General features: G+C 39.6%; 3 protein-coding genes across 6 annotated transcripts in view; 1 reads left to right on the top strand and 2 right to left on the bottom strand.

Annotated features, from left to right (window-relative positions):
- LOC138011417 (solute carrier family 22 member 13-like) overlaps positions 1 to 5,184 on the top strand; it is a 33,474-nt gene extending 28,290 nt beyond the window's left edge. For all 4 annotated transcript variants that reach the window (XM_068858438.1, XM_068858510.1, XM_068858587.1 and 1 more), the window contains 2 exons: positions 546 to 619; positions 2,900 to 5,184. In XM_068858438.1, coding sequence (XP_068714539.1) covers positions 546 to 619; positions 2,900 to 3,035 — 210 coding nt within the window. In that variant the 3' untranslated portion in view covers positions 3,036 to 5,184. The remainder of the gene's footprint in view (positions 1 to 545; positions 620 to 2,899) is intronic.
- Positions 5,185 to 7,430: 2,246 nt separating this feature from the next.
- On the bottom strand, positions 7,431 to 9,662 carry LOC138011633 (vesicular inhibitory amino acid transporter-like). Its single transcript, XM_068858775.1, has one exon. It carries the CDS (start codon positions 9,612 to 9,614, stop codon positions 8,262 to 8,264), a length of 1,353 nt encoding a protein of 450 aa, XP_068714876.1. The 5' UTR covers positions 9,615 to 9,662; the 3' UTR covers positions 7,431 to 8,261.
- A 2,092-nt stretch (positions 9,663 to 11,754) lies between these two features.
- Positions 11,755 to 14,840, bottom strand: LOC137974357 (protein Wnt-8b-like). The gene is made up of 4 exons (XM_068821297.1): positions 14,520 to 14,840; positions 13,896 to 14,055; positions 13,062 to 13,330; positions 11,755 to 12,650 (listed from the first exon to the last, which is right to left on the bottom strand). Exons 1-4 carry the CDS (start codon positions 14,586 to 14,588, stop codon positions 12,180 to 12,182), a joined length of 969 nt encoding a protein of 322 aa, XP_068677398.1. The 5' UTR covers positions 14,589 to 14,840; the 3' UTR covers positions 11,755 to 12,179.
- Between the last annotated feature and the right edge of the window lie 2,624 nt (positions 14,841 to 17,464).

Raw genomic sequence — 17,464 nt, 5'->3', positions numbered from 1 at the left:
GGCGCTGGCTATGCAACCGAAAACGCGTGTGAACGTTAGCGTGTCAGAATCTGTTTTGCTTTTGGCTCATTTAATTGGACAAGAGTGTTGTTCAGCCAGGCATAGTAATGCTCTGACAAAGGAACTGCAAGATTACTATCTTCAGTCAAAATAAGTCGAAAATGGCATTTTTGGAGACAGTTTCTTCTAAGCTTTCCTATTCGTAATCCCTTCTCAACTAAGAACTCTTTTTCTTCGTACCGTTGTACGATAGTGCGTCAACAGTGTCAGAAATTTTAAAATAGACAACGAAGAATGTAGTACATTTGAAATCCGTACTGAGAAACATTGTTTTTGAGAATGTCCCACCTCCAGGCTAACCTAGTAAGAAAATGCCTCACCCGGGGAAAGCAAAATACGACAAATAACCGGGGGGTGTACGGGCTAGAAAATTACGGAGCCATTAGTGGTACTCTAAGTTTAGATAAGGTTTGATATAAATTTATTTCCTCGGGATTTTGTTAGGGAAGTGTGGGTATCATGCTAGTATTTTGCTCTTTCTGCAGATTTATCCATGTAGCGGGAAGAATTCGTATTATATGACCGGAGACAGTTCAGGTCTTGCTTTTGGATGCTCTGAGTACGTACGAGTTTTCTGCATTAACAAACATGTACTCCACGAGTTGTCACGTTTTTGGCAAACGGCAAATATCAGGCTAGAATTCGCGTTTTTTGTAGACTGCGAGCAGTCTCTCTTTTGCTCTAGAATCGTTGAAACGAACGCGTACGTTGAACTTTTAATAGAGACCTTTAGATGCACGTTTACGGCTAACTGCAAACTGAGGTTTGAGATTTGCGGTTTGGCGTTAGAAGTTGTGATAGTTCGTGCATTTAGGTTTAAGTAAACAACTGCAAAGCTGCGGAGGCCGCCATATTGAATTTCCTCGATGCTCAGCGTTGATGTTTCAGTCAACGAAATAAATAAAACCACGGCTCTTTTGATTGTTAGTTCACATGAAATGAAAGATAAAAAGTTGCTTTTTATATCTGCCCCGTTCATACGTGGGATAATGTAACTTCCATGCCATAAAGAGCTGAGGTAAATTACTTACGTGAAAACCTACCTTCCGCCGTTGAAAACGTCAAAACTTACCCTCGAACGTGACGGCAAGCGCTAGTCATGTGACTTCCAGCAGTTTGAGGTTAGCCGCAAACGTGGATCTAAAAGTCTCTAATGTCTGAAACTGCATGTCGCAAATACCGCGGGTGTTGTGCATGCCTCACCCGGGGAAAATACCGCGGGTGTTGGTTAGAGTTTCGCTCTAACAAACGCCCGCGGTATTTGCGACCCGCAGCTTCAGCCATTTTGAAGTGTTCGGTCGTTTCAACGATTTAGAGCAAAAAGAGAGACTGCTCGCAGTCTACGTTTTCTGGTTATCTCTTTAACGTCAATCATCACAGCTCCACACTTCAAATATATGTGTTATGAAGACCTCGCGCTTGATTGGCTCCAACCTTAAGGGCAAAACGTGTAGACGAACTTACAGTTGTGGAGGTCATTCCGAGCGTGTTGCCCCTTTATTGTCAATGAGGTCGGCGCTTTTGCATCTGAACATGGCATGCGGCTTAATGGCACTAAATGTAAGGATATGCGCAAGTACAACTTCCCTACATCACCAATATTCATCAATGGCGCACACATAGAGAGTATATCCAGACATAAAGTGCTGGCGGTTTATATTGTGTCATGTAACTATCACTCCGAGTATATCGTTAAGCGTACTCGCGAGTGATTATATGCTGTTCGAGTACTGATGAAATCAGACCTGGCCAGTCAAGAGGTAGTGCAAGGTTATTGCAGTCTAATTAGATCAGTGTTAGAATACTCGCCCCCAGTTTGGGCTGGTCTGCCTGCCGTCTTGCCATACGAAAAAGCGCTTGTTTTCTCAGGGCTGGCGCCGCGCTCAAGCTTGCAGATATTTTGTGGAAAATATAACGGCAACATTATTTCCCTGCATGGCTAGTCTGCGTCCTGAGCAAGCTAGCGTTAGCCATGGATATGGACTCCGCTCGGGCACTGTAGGGCATTGCGCTACACCTAACAATCTGTTGCGTACTGATAGATTTGTGACATTTAAGTACTCGTGATTATAGTGATTTTGTACTATTATGTATATGTTATAATCATATTTAGTATCACCCAACTTGTGGACTAATGCAAATGCTGCATTTTGATTGGCTACGCTACTAGAGGACTATTCAGTAGTAATAGTCCTCGAGTAGCGAAAAGCGTGACGCTTTCTTTCGTTTTATGGCCTCATGGGCTATTTTAATTGTTAAATATTGCTACTACTATAGACCAATTCGGTTAACTCAATGTTGTACCCAATTCAAATATCTTGGGGTTAAGATTCTTTGTGTATTGCATTTGCGCGATAATGTAGCATTGACATTTAAATAATATGGAAATAACTGAAACAAAGCGTTTAGTTCCCAAAGGACTTGAATTGGATACATTTACATTGAATCAGCCGATTAGGTCAACTAGCATGCTATTGCCTCTGACTCCTCTTGTAATTTACCGACATGCTACTAAAAGAGTGAATAAACATATTATTATTACATGTATTAAGATTGCCCAACCGGCCCGTCATGGGTTGGAGTCTTGTTCGAGCCTTTTCTCCCAACGGAGTAAATTTCTTTGCATTTCTCTGCCATGGTCGGCTCTCTATCGTAATCGATGCAAAAAGCTTTTTTACTTCTTGTTCCTTTTTTTTGGTTAATAGCTTTAGATGTGGAGCATTTTGTCAAAAGAGAGAAAACTTGAAATAGGAGAATTTTATTTTTATTCAACAAGGCGCGGCTTACTGTTTGCCGTTTCACATAAATGCGCTCTTAACTGCCATTTGCTTTTTTATAGAGGAACATTTGGACTTTGGCTGGACAATGAACTTTATCACGGTAGAAGTACTGCGTGTGATACTTACAACAGTGAGATGCTTTCTGCAACAGAGGACTTCACTTGTCTCGGTGTTGAGGTGTGGACTTTCGCCTAGACATTGCGTGGTCTCTGCGTCACGCATAATCTGTTGAATGTTTGGCGTCTGTGACGTTATATACATAAACTTTGCCTCGACGTTGCGTAAACATCCTCAGTCTGTCGTTTTGGATGAGGCAGTTGTTATTGCCATTTGAAAGTAAATACTAAACTAAATAAGTAAATGATCAGAGCTGCAGTCAGTACGATACGAAAAACCCAGTTTATTACAGTGAATAGAGACCTCATAATTATTTTCCTGATATTCAGAGGAAAAATATATTTGTATATAGGAAGGATTTGTAAATATTTTCTTTAAAGCATAATTATGAAATTGACTGGTGCATCTGTTGATATGATACACATATAAAATATTACGTTTATTTTGATGAATGAATATGTTTTTGATCTGTGGCAAAGAGCCGGGAGTTCTCCAATCATTAAAGGGAATCTCCACTCTTACGACAAAATAAGTTTCAACCGAAGGACATTTTGTTTACAAACAAATTTGTTCGGAAAGTGACTTTTAAAATCGCTTATTTTTACTTTCAAATTTCGCGGGCGCAGCCATGTTGAATATTTGTGACGTGTTACGGTTGCCCTATTGTTCTGACACAAGGACCATTTCTCTAATAACAATAGGGCAACCGTAACACGTCACAGTTATTCAAGATGGCGGCGCCCGCGAAATTTGAAAACAAAAATAGGAGATTCTAAAACTTATTTATTTCGGATACAAACACTTTCTTTGAAAATACTTTAGACTGACTTGACTGTAACGGTTAGTTCCAGTGATTTCAAGTTATTTTTTTGTTGAAGTGGAGGTTTCCTTCAAATTGTGTCGCAAATTAGTGCTACAATTTAATAGAAGTTTATTGCTTATTTTCTAGCGACTAGATGTAACAGAGGATTTGGAGTTTGAGTTGTGATAATTATACATTGAAGTTACCTGACCCAAAACAACAAAAGTCATACTGGAAGGGGCGCTTTTCTCGGCCCGTAGCCCGGCAATACTGTCCGAGGGAATGCTGTGCGGGCAAGAGAAAATGAGGGGACAGAGAAGGAGGCTCCCGGTCCAGCCCTTGGGATATGTCATGTCCACGAAAGTTATTTTTAGACGAGCGGAAGTCTTCCGAGACGTCCGCATGCTGGCCTACCTCGATCCGATGCTTGAAAGAAAATAAATATTCATCAGCCTTCCACGTGCGCCGTCATTTTCTCTTTTCACTAAGAACCTAAGAGCGAGGCAAGACTGTATGCGGACGTCTCGGAAGACAGACTTCCCCTAGAACAAAGACTTCCGCTCGTCTAAAAATAACTTTCGTGGACATGACATATCCCGGCCAACGCCCTGAGCCTCCGTCTCTGTCCCCTCATTTTCTCTTGGTGCGGGTGATTTCTGAGGAATGAAGCCCAGATGTCTTCGTATCCCGAGAAAAGCCACCTTCTACCAGAGATGACCTCCTTGTAAGGCAATTACAGACGACATTTGTAAAAAATGGCCTTACTAATTTCCCCTTAACTATCACTTTTAACCACATCGTAATTTTTCACGTCTTAATGTGTGGAAAAATGTCTATAATCATCAATTTGAATGTCAACCAGTTTCACTGCAAATGAATTTTGGGCTTTCCACTTCAACGATACAAACTAATGTGAATCAAACTGCTGGCGGCAGCAGCGAATAACGCGCCTGCCAATCTGATTTGTTCCCAAACCGGCAAGCAAAGGTATTAATTTCTATTCGCTGGTCAAAACAACCCAAAAGGAGTGGATCGTTCTTCGCGCATGCCTCAAGGGAATAACGTTTTGGATAAAATGTTCGACCTCGGACAAACCGGATTATAGATAGAGTTCAATTCCTGAAATAACCTCCTTGTTGGTATGCCAACATGGTCATCGTGACGTCATCTGTAAAAATGCTATAAGCACTTATCAATAAGGACTACTTCTCCTACGCAACAACACACATTTGAGAAAGATTGCACCACTGCTTTTGAAGTGGTTATTTTTGGTATTGTTTCGGCATTCAAAACAAGTTTGTTTTGTTAATCTTGAGCAGAAAAAGTAGTCTAATGATACAATTTAATATGATATTAATATTATTTATGTTCAAGTATTTACAGTTACCCCGCGTATGAGGATTTCAATAAAGTCGATAGATGTCATAGCAGTCACCGTGTCATCCGTTTTCATTTCTCGTAACACGAGAAACAACACCTGTCGCTGAATATCGAACCAAATGTCTGGTAGTAGCTGGAATCAGGAGCCCATGGGCTCCTGCTGGAATGAATTTTAAAGCATTAAAAAATGTACTACTTAATGGAGAAGGGCTCCATAAAGCGTACACTGGGTTGCCTGTGGTACGTTTTACACAAAAATTGAGTGGTATTAAACTGCAGCGTTCCAGTTAATTTTTTCAAGGGGTCATTAAGACCATTTGAGGGGTAACCAACATGTCGCGCCAGCAGAGGCCCTTTGGCTCACACGTTCACGCGTTTAATTATTTTGTAATGTCCTGTCCCATTTTGAGGTCTTTTATTTTTTAAGCTTTGGTAATAAGTTCAGTTTAAAGATAACAAAACACGGTCTTGAGTAAAACTCACTCGTTTCTTCTTTAAATAAATAGTCTGCAAAAAATTAACTGCAAATTGCTCTAACGGACGTTTTCCAGCAAGTCTTGCAGTTGCAGTAAGCAAGCGTTTATTGCACACACTAAGAAAGGACTGAAGGTGTTGTTTCCGCTTCATAATTTCTCTTCTTGTTAGTCTAATCTGATGCCACCAGAAAAAGCCAAGCCAAAAGACAGATGAAAAAAAAATAACATAGTTTTTATATATAACTCTGAATCGAATTCTCATCGAAAGATTAATGACAATCAATCTTAAAAACACTAACTTTTATGAATAAACGGAAAGGTCAGATGTTTTGTCAAAAGGAAGAAATTGATCACGTGCTAGGCAACCATGAAAGTGCACGTGATCACCTTGTGTCAAATGAATGAACTACGGGAAACACAAGCAGCCCAAGCTCGGTGTACGATTTATAGACTTTGTTTGGGAAAATATACTGTGGCTTTACGAATTTTTGCGATGTCGTTAGCTGCCATTTCCCTTCATAACAACTAACGACATGGCAAAAATTTGTAAGCCACAAACCCGTCTAAAACTGACACAGTTTGCCCTCCGGTTGCACAGAAAAGACGAGGACAACTTTGCGTAGAGGTAAGTGAAGGTTATTTCTACATTTACAGCTTACTTTAGCATTTATAAGCTCAAAGTATATTTTCCCATACAAAGTCTATAAATCGTACACCGAGCTTGGGCTGCCTGTGCGGGAAAGAATGTTAATCGTTCGTCGTTCTCAGAGTAAAACAACGTACTTTTTAGCAAGAAACGCCCGTCTTTGGTTTTTTTAATTTTGTTGTAATATTTAACTGAAGATTTACATTTCATCTGTCGGGTCAGGAAGCCTTCTCTCTCGGATTCCTGAGAAACGTATCTATTTTGACTTCAGGGTGAACTATTTACACAATCGCGAGGTTGAGCGGCCATTTAATTGAAAATCTAAACATCCATGAGATACAAAAACAGACTTGCGAATTATCGCAAATCACAATGCTGACAAGCACAAAAGCAGATGAAATGGTTAAATAATTATGAAGTTTGTTACTATCTGAATGTTTTTGGGTGAGATTAAAGGGATATATTGTCACGCAAATGATGTAATTTCATGACACTCAAAATTCGCAAAAAGCGTGACTTTCATTTATACAATCTTCGCACTAGCAAGTCGTAGCAACAAACTGGATTAACCAGGTAGCTAAAGAAATATTGTTAGCTTCCCAAATAAACGTCATTTTACGCTGCAATGACAAAATCATTTGTCAGAGTAAAAAAGATCCTGTCTCCTCGCGTATCACATTTCAACGCACGTATGCAAATTTGTTAACTCATTTTCACCGCGTCCCGATTTCTGCGAAATTTTTCCTTTTTAAAATATTAACAAAAATATTATTTCTCGTCAAGCATTGCATCTGTTTTGTTCAAATAACCGTTAAAAATAAAGATTTTTTAACCCTCTATCCGTAGATATTTTTTCATAATTTAATTAATATTCTGTCAAGTTACCCGATAATTTTCTATTTGGTTTCAGTGCTCTACATAACAGCACACTTGGTAAAATATTATATATACTATTGAGCTCCATAAGGCTATATTTTGTTTAAAGATCCACTAAAACGCCATTCGCGTTACAACGACTTTCGACCCCATTGCAGATTAAGTTAAATATTCCACTGTGTCCACCAGAGAAATCTACGCAATTCCACTACCCTCTCGATCCTAAGAAAATACGCGCAAAAGGCTCTATGCACAAAGACACCACTTAGCAGGGGAGTGACAGGCAAGACTTTTAGCGACACGAAAAAACAAAGGAAACAAAAAAGGAAAAAAAAGTAAAGGACGAAATATTACCCATTTTCCGACTGGGATTGCCATACTGGCAACCCAGTAAAAATTGTAACTTTGTTACAATCAATGCCAGACTGCGCAAAATTTATTCATAAGCCGGGACAGGTGTATGTTTTTTTTTTTTTTTTCTCAAAAATGAAAATCAACACTAAAATCCCGGGCCAGTTCATATCCTAAATATAGATTTATCCTTCTGTTGATTTCGGCTTTGATGATTTCGATTTTGGACTACACGATGTTTTCCTTTCCTTCTTCTCAATTCGGTTCTTTCATGTATTTATTTTGTATTTCTTGTCGGCGGACAGCATTTTCTAGTGAAAATTCAAACAGATGTACTTTCAGGTGAACCTTCGAATTAACTCTGAACGTAAGTAATCCCATATTGATCTCTTCACTAAATTATTAACATGGCAAACTGAGTTCATTCTCACCGAGACAGATAGTTAAAAATTAAAATTTTGTGTCGAAATCTGTACGGTCACTGAGTGACAAAGCAATGTAAACTGTGAGGTCCAGTTTTTTATTTTCATTTGCTCTCGGGAGGAAGGGAAATTTTACTATATGGCACCTCGCCCGTTCGATTCATTCATAAACTTCTGATCATACTAAACAGCTGCATGAAAGCAAAAATTAATAATGTAGTTCTCAGTTTAAGAAAGTAACCGAGTTGGACCGAAAATGAGGATACGGTTGCTCTCTCGCCCTGTGACTTCTAAACTGCTTGTAGAGGTTCTTTTATGATTTAACCTAATGCGCCTAACAGAACAGCATTATCAAAGTTCATGTTTCTGGTATTCTGCTATAAGAGCGAGAACAGAAAAATGACAGCCTATTATTGCCCCCACGAGACCAAACAAAGCTACCGAAGTATCGATCACAAAATCATACCACTGTAACCTGTCGTAGCAGATCTTCATATGAAATATAGCTGGAAAAATAAAAGCTAAACACATACCAGTAAAGCTACCGACTAAAGCCATGTACAATCCAAAATGAGGAACTAATACACCTATGAAAAGAGTGAAAGACACTATACACAGGCGCGCTGCAAGCGCCTGTGCGTAAGAAATTCTGTCCACAGCATCACTGGGATTGTCTATCTTACAAAAAGGAAAATCGATGTTTTCTAAAATATCGAAAACTGTGTAAACTGGAATAGTGTAAGATGTAGCAGCAAGAAGGAGCACGAGGAGATTTAAGCACATATGAAGACCACCGTCTGGTAAATTATTGGTGATGACTTGGTCGGTGTCTGTAGTGAAGGTAAGAAACCCAATGACACCAAATGCAACCTTTACAAATGTTACGGCAACGTACGTTACGCTCATAACGTTGCCAAATTTCTGTGGTTCCTTCATGCTGCCTTCAATGGCGGGCATATACGGCTGGGACGAGTAGCTAACGACAATGATGCCAACTGCCGCCCCAAACGTCTTCAACTTGAAATCGGGCATTGAGGCGAAATTCCATCTCTCGTGATGCATCATCCCGTACATGGTCACTGTGAGGTAGATGATTTCACCAATCATGACTGTCAAAAAGCTGACCCAGGAGACTTCACTCAATGACTTGAGAAATATGTTTGGAAGAAGCAACATTGCCCCGAGTGCTGTCCAGTGGCTCTGATAAAGAGGCACGAATGGAAATGTGGAAGCCAAAATTGAGCCACAGAGAATCAGCAGAAGGGTACAGTACGAGACCTGTTCAAATATTTGTGCAGCGTTGACAAGATGTCGTCCGATCTTTGGCGAGAAAGCTTCTCCGATTTCCACATAGCTGTTTCGGACGCGAAATGGTGTCTGGTCGGAATCAAACTCATAAAGGCACTGCACCAGAATCCTGTTGGTAAAATTTGAGACAAATGCAATGGCTACAATGCTGAATAGAGTCATGTAGCCTCCACTCTTAACTACATACGGCATAGCTAATATGGCCACCCCTTGGTTGGCATTAAATATGTTCCAGAAAGTTTGCAAATTAGTTGTCTTGTTTTCTTCCTCTTCTAAAGATGATATGGCGTGATGGGTTTCTTTTTCTACTTCTTCTTGCTCGCTGCTTTCCTCGTCTGAAACATTTCTAAGAAATTTGTAAGCGCCATAAACGTGTTGTTGTAAAATCGACTTCATTTCGCTTGTTACTAAAAAAAGATCGCTGTTCTTGTAGATGAGCCTTCTATTTCCTTTTAATCCAGCTTTTACATCCATTGAGGGGGTAAAATCGCTTTCAACGATTGTTTTCATTTGTCTCCCATCGCCTTTTCATCCCACGCAACCAAATCAATCTATTAATTTAAAAAGATTTTTAAAAGTTTGGTTGCTCAAGCTAAGCTCGTTTCGCAAAATTGCACAGTCACAGTTTAAGTTAATCCGAGCAAATTTACCTTTATGGTCTTTTCAGCGAAAATTAAGAAACCTTTTCCAAGAGAGCTAAAAAACGGATGGAGTTATTTTACAAAATTTTCCCCACTGCTGCATTTGGTTTTCTCCTCAGGTGAAAAAAAAACCAAACTTTGGTTTGTTCAAAACCAATTTTTGTCCTATCAACAGACTAAGTGTGAGCAATAATTTATTAAAGATTTTCCCCCTGAATAGCGAGCTTCATCCATATTTTATGAAACAAATCAAAGTTAATCTCCGCTGTTAATCTCGGCATTTGGATTTACTACTTTGTTGCAAAATGAGTTATTTGACAAAAGATATCCAAAAGAAACTTGTTTGTTTTTCATTCATTCCTACAACGAAGTATCGATTGCTTTCGATAACTTATTTTCGAACTCATTCTCAATTTCCAAATGACACTTTATATCTTTAAACCTCGCCAAGCTGGAAAATTCCAGTCTCCGCGATATAAATATTTCACAACTCTTGGTGATTTGATGCAATCCCACAGGGCAAAAGACATCAATAAGGTTACACTGTACACCAAAATGGAAATAAAACATTCGCTTTATTTAACAAACCACGTCTACACGAGCTACAATAAGATGTAGTGCCCTATTGGATAGAAATCCAGGGAACAGGAAAATTTTTTCAAAGGCTGGCCTTGTTGGTTTGTGCGACAGAAATGATGTCAGAAGAGGTTCGCTCGAGAACAAGCTGGTTATCCATGAAAACAACTTCAACCTCTGAATCGAATATTCCAAAAAAATCACAAGTGGCAATTTCATCTTACCACTAGCTTCACCTTTCAGCAAAGATGATTGTCAGATAAACTCGGGCAAAGGCTTTCATCCCCTTGAGCAAATGCTTGATTCTTATTAACCGGACTGTGGAACTGATTCAGTATTGTGTAGACTGATCGTTGTATGCAATTGTGTACAACTTTGTTCGATTTAATTTGAATAGGACCTTAAAGCGAACCTCCACTAAAACAACAAAATAACTTTAAACCACAGAACGTTATGCTTACAATTAAAATTGTTCAAACTTTTTCCAATGAAAGCGTTTATATTCGAGAAAAATGAATTTCAAAAACGCTTGTTTTGGCTTTCAAATTTCCCGGGCAACGCCATCTTGAATAATTGTGACGTGTCGTGGTTGCCCTATTGTTCCAGAACAAACGCTCATTTGTGTCGGAACAATAGGGCAACCACAATACGTCACAATAGGGAACTTAAGCACTCACGTTTTTGAGACGCGGACGGCAACCGGAAGAGAAAGTTTCGCGTGCCAGGCTAGTGGTGTCTCCTAGATTTTTATACTAATCTTCTCTAATAGAGAAACGATTCTTAGCAATGTAAATGTGGTTGTGTGAACACAAGTTAAAAGGGAAAACAGTTCACTTCCGGTTCCCGTCCGCGTCTCAAAAACGCGCTTGCTTAAGCTCCCTATTAATTATTCAAGATGGCGGCGCCCGCGAGATTTGAAAGCTCTAACTCTTTCAGAAACCCCTCGTCTTGCATGCGTTCAAGTCGCTCTTGGTGTCTTTTTGAGAGTTTTCGGATTTCTGCTATTGCAAAAATGTCTCCATTTTGACTTAATCTTAGCTCGTACCCTCCAAGGCTGGACTCAAATTTAGCAACGTTTGCTTATCCTTTCCTACTGGTTCTCCTAAACAGGAACAACCCTAGTTTTTGACATTTATTATTTGAAACATTTTAAGGGAAAATGTTGCATCTAGACCGTGGTAAATATCAAATTTAAGGCGAAAACCTTAAACTTGGTTGTTTCCAGTCCTTAGTAGAGACACGGTCATACACACTTTAAGACTGGCGACGAGTATCATTGACAGAGTTTTTTATTAGTCTACCGACCAGGGGCCGGTTCCTGAAAGGTGTAACAACTCTATTCCAGGGATAAATGTGCCTTATTCCAGAATATCTTTTTCCCCGTATAAGTTCTGTTCTGTTACCCTGGAATAACTGTTATGCCTGTTATAATTTATTCCTTCTCCCTGGAACGTCAGAATTCGAAACTGGAAACTAGCGATGCGAAACTCAAAGCCAGACTAAAAACCTTCGGCTTCGTGGTATAGCCTCACGAGCTAAGAAACGATTTTAACGCAGAGATATTCCTTGATCTTAAATAACAGTGGAGTGCCACACAGAAATGGCATGAAATGATTTATCCGATCACTCGACAAATTCAAAGCTAAGGGATTTCATCCAGTGCCCCGAGATTAAGTCTCCTTCAACTGCACAAGGTGGTTCATTGGTAACTGAAGGATAAGGAAGGGTATTGTTGAAATTAGGCCTACAAACAAGTCGTGAGAGAGTATTTAACTGTGCACAGCTCGCATTTAACGGCGCAGCACCACACAAACTTGCATTTGCATTTGATCCGCTTGAAACGATGAACTGTCTGGTAGCGCAAGTTGCAAGCGTTGCAAAGTGATCTACATTTCTCGGGGGACACAGAATCACTGCTGCAAGCCCTTCCCAACATGCCGGGCGAGCCGGCGGTCTCATTGCGCGTACAGTAGTCTGGGGACGCGTTGAGATAAACGAGTTTCTTGTCTTTCGAAGTAATGGATGTATATCGCTTCCTTCGCTGTTTTTGAAGCTCTCCATTTAAAAATATTACAGACTCTGCAGTGTTATATTTTTGCTTAAGTGCTGCTCCGATTGCTTCAAACGTTGACAGCTGTTTCCAACAAGTCTTCAAATTGCAACTTCCGCTGACTCCATGGCACTTACATCTTCGTTTTAGACTAGCCTGAACAGCCTGAAAATTAACACAAATGTTTCGGAGGTGAGAAAATTATGATGACTAAAAAGAAAAATAGATTAATAACTCAAGTTAATTCATGATCATTTTTTAGTTGGGATCATAATGCTAAGTGAACGAGAAAGATTCGCAATTTCATTTTATTAGGATACTTAAAGTTGCTTTTAATTATGATTCTGTTCCCTTAAATCCGATGGGTTCATTTCATTGGATTTTAGTCTATTCAATTGTACTGTACTCGAATCTAAACACCATTAGCGTTGTTTTTTGTGTCATTAAGATCGATAAAAGACATCGTTGACATGAGTTATGTTGACTGATCATATTGTGAACATCCTCTACTGAGGGGAATTTGAAGACAATGAAAGGTATCTTTTGAAATAGCCAAATAAGTAAAAAATGACTTACATTTCTGCCAACTTCATTATTATGAAGGTTGAAAGCTGCGCGCGCATCGTTGCCATCCTCCAGTTTGTCGATAAACTGTTTAGCCGCCTTTTTTCCAAACTTAATGTTATCACTACAACCGCCCCATCTCCAGTTGCTCTGATCTTGAGGTAGTTTACCAGTTTTACCACATCCACACCCTGGTATCTTCTTCCTTGCGCACTGATGCGTGATTTCATATGTGATAGCTGCCGAGCTGATGGCGTGAAGAAAAGCTGTTTCGCGATTGGCTGGAATCAAATGGCACAAAGTTTACGATAAGTACCACTCATCACGACCAGGCGGCCATAACCACACACAAAAGATACTCATTCTAGATCATGTAACCTTTGAAAAGGATTAACCTAGCCAGGGTTCTTCGGACTTCAGACCAGTTTCTCGAAAGTCCCGAAACTTTACGGGCCATTTTCGGGTGTCACAATTCCTTTTGTATCTCAAGAACGGAGAGGATCTCAGTCGTCAAACTTCACAGTCATTTGTTACCTTGAAAACATGTTTAAAAATCGGCTTTCCAAAACATGCGGTTGGCAGTTTCACAAATGGCTTTTCGGACCCGAAACGTTTTCGGGACTTTCGAGAAACTGGCCCTTGGATAAGGGAACCAGTTGCAGGGTCCCTAACGTTTAAATGAAACTGATTGAAAGAGAATATACCAGTATTACAAATACGAGTCATTTGACCGGCTAGCTAATGCAAGCTGAACAATGAATAATTCAGAAAAAACCTTTTGCTTGGAGTCAAGCCAACGTGTTCCACATCTGCTCTAAAGTGACACTGAAATGAAATTAAACCTACCATAAGGTGAAGTCCTTTTAACAAAGATGGGTAATTGTCCATGATAGACTTTCATGTTATCCACTGAACAATTCCAGATTTCATTCCTGAACAGCCGCTGACACTGCGTTAGCCCCTTGTAAGCTCCTGCCCTAACAATAGTTAGTAACAGGGGATAGCTCTAAACGAATAAGTGAAAACAAATGCAGTTAGGCTTCAATATAATAGGCGGTGGTGTAATTAGTAAGTGGTCATTATCTAGCCTAGAAACAGAGATTTTCTTGGTTAGCAAAAAGAAAAACGAATCTGGTCTGTTTTGAAAACGCTCAGTTGCAGTGACTGATTGAACTTCCTTTTGAGAATTGACCAAATGAATAGAGGGCTCTGGGGACGAAAAACGTAAAGTAACTATTTTACGGAACTAGCAAAACCTAAGGGGTCTTTTGAGAGCAAAATTAACGAACACAGCTGGTTCGGGCAGAAGCGCCGAATGGCAAACGTAAGATCTGTTAGTATGAAGAACTTGGAGAACTTTCACTCATATTTGAAACGGCAAATGGCGGAATGGTCCGAAAATAACTAACACCGAAAGGACCCTAGACCACTCACGTGAACTTCACTTATAGGATGAAACATATATCTTACCCCTCGTCCAAGATCATCGTTGAAGTGACTCGACCTGGGCGAAAATAAAGAAAAGCAATTTGGTCTCATTATTAGAATAACAGAATAGTGGTGTAAAGGATGTCTGCGCTTTCGAGAAAGTTGAGAGTTTTCCTCTGTGAGACAAACGCAATGCTTGGCAAAGAAGGTGAGAAAATCAATGACGAGTGCGAAATTGTAAAAAAAAGGTACAAATTCTAAGAAGAAAAACTGGGGCTCAGGACTGTATTTCCGATGGACTCTTTTCCCAATACGGCAGCCATCTTGTGTTCTATTGTTCCGTTGGATGCATGTGTCAGCAGGAGAAAAAAACATAGATGCAATGTTCTTCTTTGTCTCAGATTAGTAAGAATCAAAATAAGAATGCAAATATCAAAATGGTATCATAACTATGAAACTAAAGTGCAATTCAAACTCACAACCTGAACGAATTTGCTAGTAACCGGTTGTAGAGCCAGCTAATTCGTTCAGAATGAAAAGACAAAAATAGAATAGTGAGCAGTGTACACGTGCAATCTTTTTTATTCGTATAGGCAATCACATGATTTCGCGAGTAATTTGGAATAAATAAGTATGCACTTGTAAATTTTTTCAAAGACGACCAAAATTGCACGAGCCCGTAGGGTAGTAATTTATTCAAGTATATTATTAACGGCGGAACGATCGAATGAAACTTATTTCCAATAAATCCAATCGTGTGAAAACAAGGGCGTGGCGACGGGCAAAAGCACAAATGAAAATTCAGAGTCACAGGCAGAACCCACGACCTACGTAACGCCGGTCAAAAAAATCAGCGAAGAGGAGCAGCCGGGTGACTCTGATTTTTTCTTACACCAGGAAGTTTTCCTCATCGATCGCTATACTTGCGTAGCGCATTCAACAACGGAAAGTTTCTCGGGGAAAGTTTCAGAACAAAACGGTAACGAAGCCGGAAAAATTATGCTAATGTGCATCCTTACAGCGCACGCAAATTCACATGCCACGCCATGCATCGAGCGCGCGCGCTAAGTACTAAAATTAACAATGATAGGGCAGATAGCCATTGCTATAGCTTTGCTTGGATTTAACGATCTTGGATCTTCAGTGACCCCTACTTTTCTTTTCAGAAACAGATTTCATTTACAATTATCTCCACATTGTCTAAAAATGGACAAAAAATCAATGTGGCAAGTTAAAAACATTTCAAGATTTCTGTCCTCGGGACATGGAATCCTGTCATCCTGCGGCTGCAGGGCGCATGAAATTATGGTCGCTAAATGCGAACTTGTGCTTTAAGGAACCTCAACAGTTAACTAAATTCACTTGATGGGTCCACTTAAACAATGTTTGGTAGAGAACATTTCGCTTCAAAGATGTAATTGCAATCCTTTTGGGCTTACAGACACTGTGGCCTTATTCCCTAAAGAAGCCGGATTTTTTTATTTATTTATTTATTTTTATTTATAAACTTCGCCAAAGACAAATTGGCAGGAGAGATCTCACAGAACTAACGTTCCAATAACGAGACTCCTAAACATCCAAAAAAAAAAAAAAATCTAGTAATATAATTATATGATTCAGAACAATTAATTAACATCAGAGTTTGACTAGTAATGCAGTTAGTGGTCTGGTCATATGACATTTTATGCAGACACTTTTGAAAGTTTGCGGAACTGCAGGATCATACACAGTTAAAGTTAGATCTACGTAATGTTTCCTTAACTTAGTTTTAAAAACATTAATAGATTGGGTATTGTCCCTCAAGTATTCTGGAAGTGTAGGATGTTCTTCCGGGCAAGTTCTCTCCAAAACGAAGTCGGTGAGCCCCCATTTTTTTACATTTCTGATATCACCAACTCATTATCTTTCAATGGTAGAAGTTGCAGAAAAAAATCAATGTTAGAAAATTTTCGCGCGAACGTCCTTAAGTGCGTAATTCATTAAAACAGGTTTTCAATACACAAGAAGGATTTAAAGCAGCTTGAGACAAGATTTCGTCGTTTTTCTTACAGAGACATGAAATTATACTGACCTGCTAAATTACTTTCCGACCTACTTGCAAAGAAACTGAAGTGACAAAGCTAACTGAACTGGCAAAGCTAATTGAACAATTTGACCATGCACCAACTCTAATGACTGTGTTCGATTTATGATAAACTATGCGGTATAAGGAGCAACTGCAGAATACCCTGCCATTTTGAAGCTGCACCTCTGAAGAGGGTGTATGCAAGCTAGTAACGTCCTAAGTATATTCTGAAGTGGATACGAGGATACGCAATCTCTCAAAGTAATTCTCTAAGTATATTCTGAAGCGGGTACGCAGTCGAAAAGACCACCTCTCTCCAAGTAATCTTCTAAGTATATTGATTGCGTTTAACGAGACATCGTTGTTTTCACTCGATCATCGCGCTTTAAGAACGAGAAATACATATACATCAAGAAGATTGATCGCGTTTAAGGAGATATCGCGTTGTGTTTTCACTCAATCATGGCGCTGTAAGAACTAGAAATACATGTCAACAAGGAGATTTATCGCGCTTCAAGATACATCGTTTTTCACTCGATCATTGCGCTTTAATTAATATACATCATTCTGTTTCGCTCGAGCATCGTGCGAGAAATATACATGTTTCAAGCTCCTTCGCTTTTTTTCGTTTGGCGCTTTAGATAGGAGAAATACTGGGAACCACTCGTATCCAACCTTTCCAGGGGTACGGCCTCGATGTGGCAGGGTGAAAATCCACTGCCACTATATATAAAGCTAAACTCGAAAACAGAAACCTAAGGACTCCCTCTTGACGAGAAATTGACCCAATATATCTCCGTATCCAAATATACGTAAAACAAATGACAAAGTTTTAAACTTACGCCTCATTGCAGAGTCCTTGCCTGATCCAAACCAAGAAAAACGGACTTAAAACCCCAATGGGAAACTTCATGATGAACAC

The sequence above is a fragment of the Montipora foliosa genome, chromosome 1, assembly GCF_036669935.1.
Source record: "Montipora foliosa isolate CH-2021 chromosome 1, ASM3666993v2, whole genome shotgun sequence".
NCBI lineage: Eukaryota > Metazoa > Cnidaria > Anthozoa > Scleractinia > Acroporidae > Montipora > Montipora foliosa.
Note: the sequence above shows the minus strand (reverse complement) of the source record. Positions and strands in the feature narration are given on the sequence as shown.

Coding starts and splice junctions, on each gene's coding strand:
- LOC138011633 (XM_068858775.1), bottom strand. CDS start 9,614: ATGAAGTCGATTTTACAACAACACGTTTATGGCGCTTACAAATTTCTT.
- LOC137974357 (XM_068821297.1), bottom strand. CDS start 14,588: ATGAGACCAAATTGCTTTTCTTTATTTTCGCCCAGGTCGAGTCACTTC. Junction 13,331..13,895: donor TAAAAGGACTTCACCTTATG/GTAGGTTTAATT, acceptor ATTTGATTCCAG/CCAATCGCGAAACAGCTTTT. Junction 12,651..13,061: donor ATAATGAAGTTGGCAGAAAT/GTAAGTCATTTT, acceptor GTTAATTTTCAG/GCTGTTCAGGCTAGTCTAAA.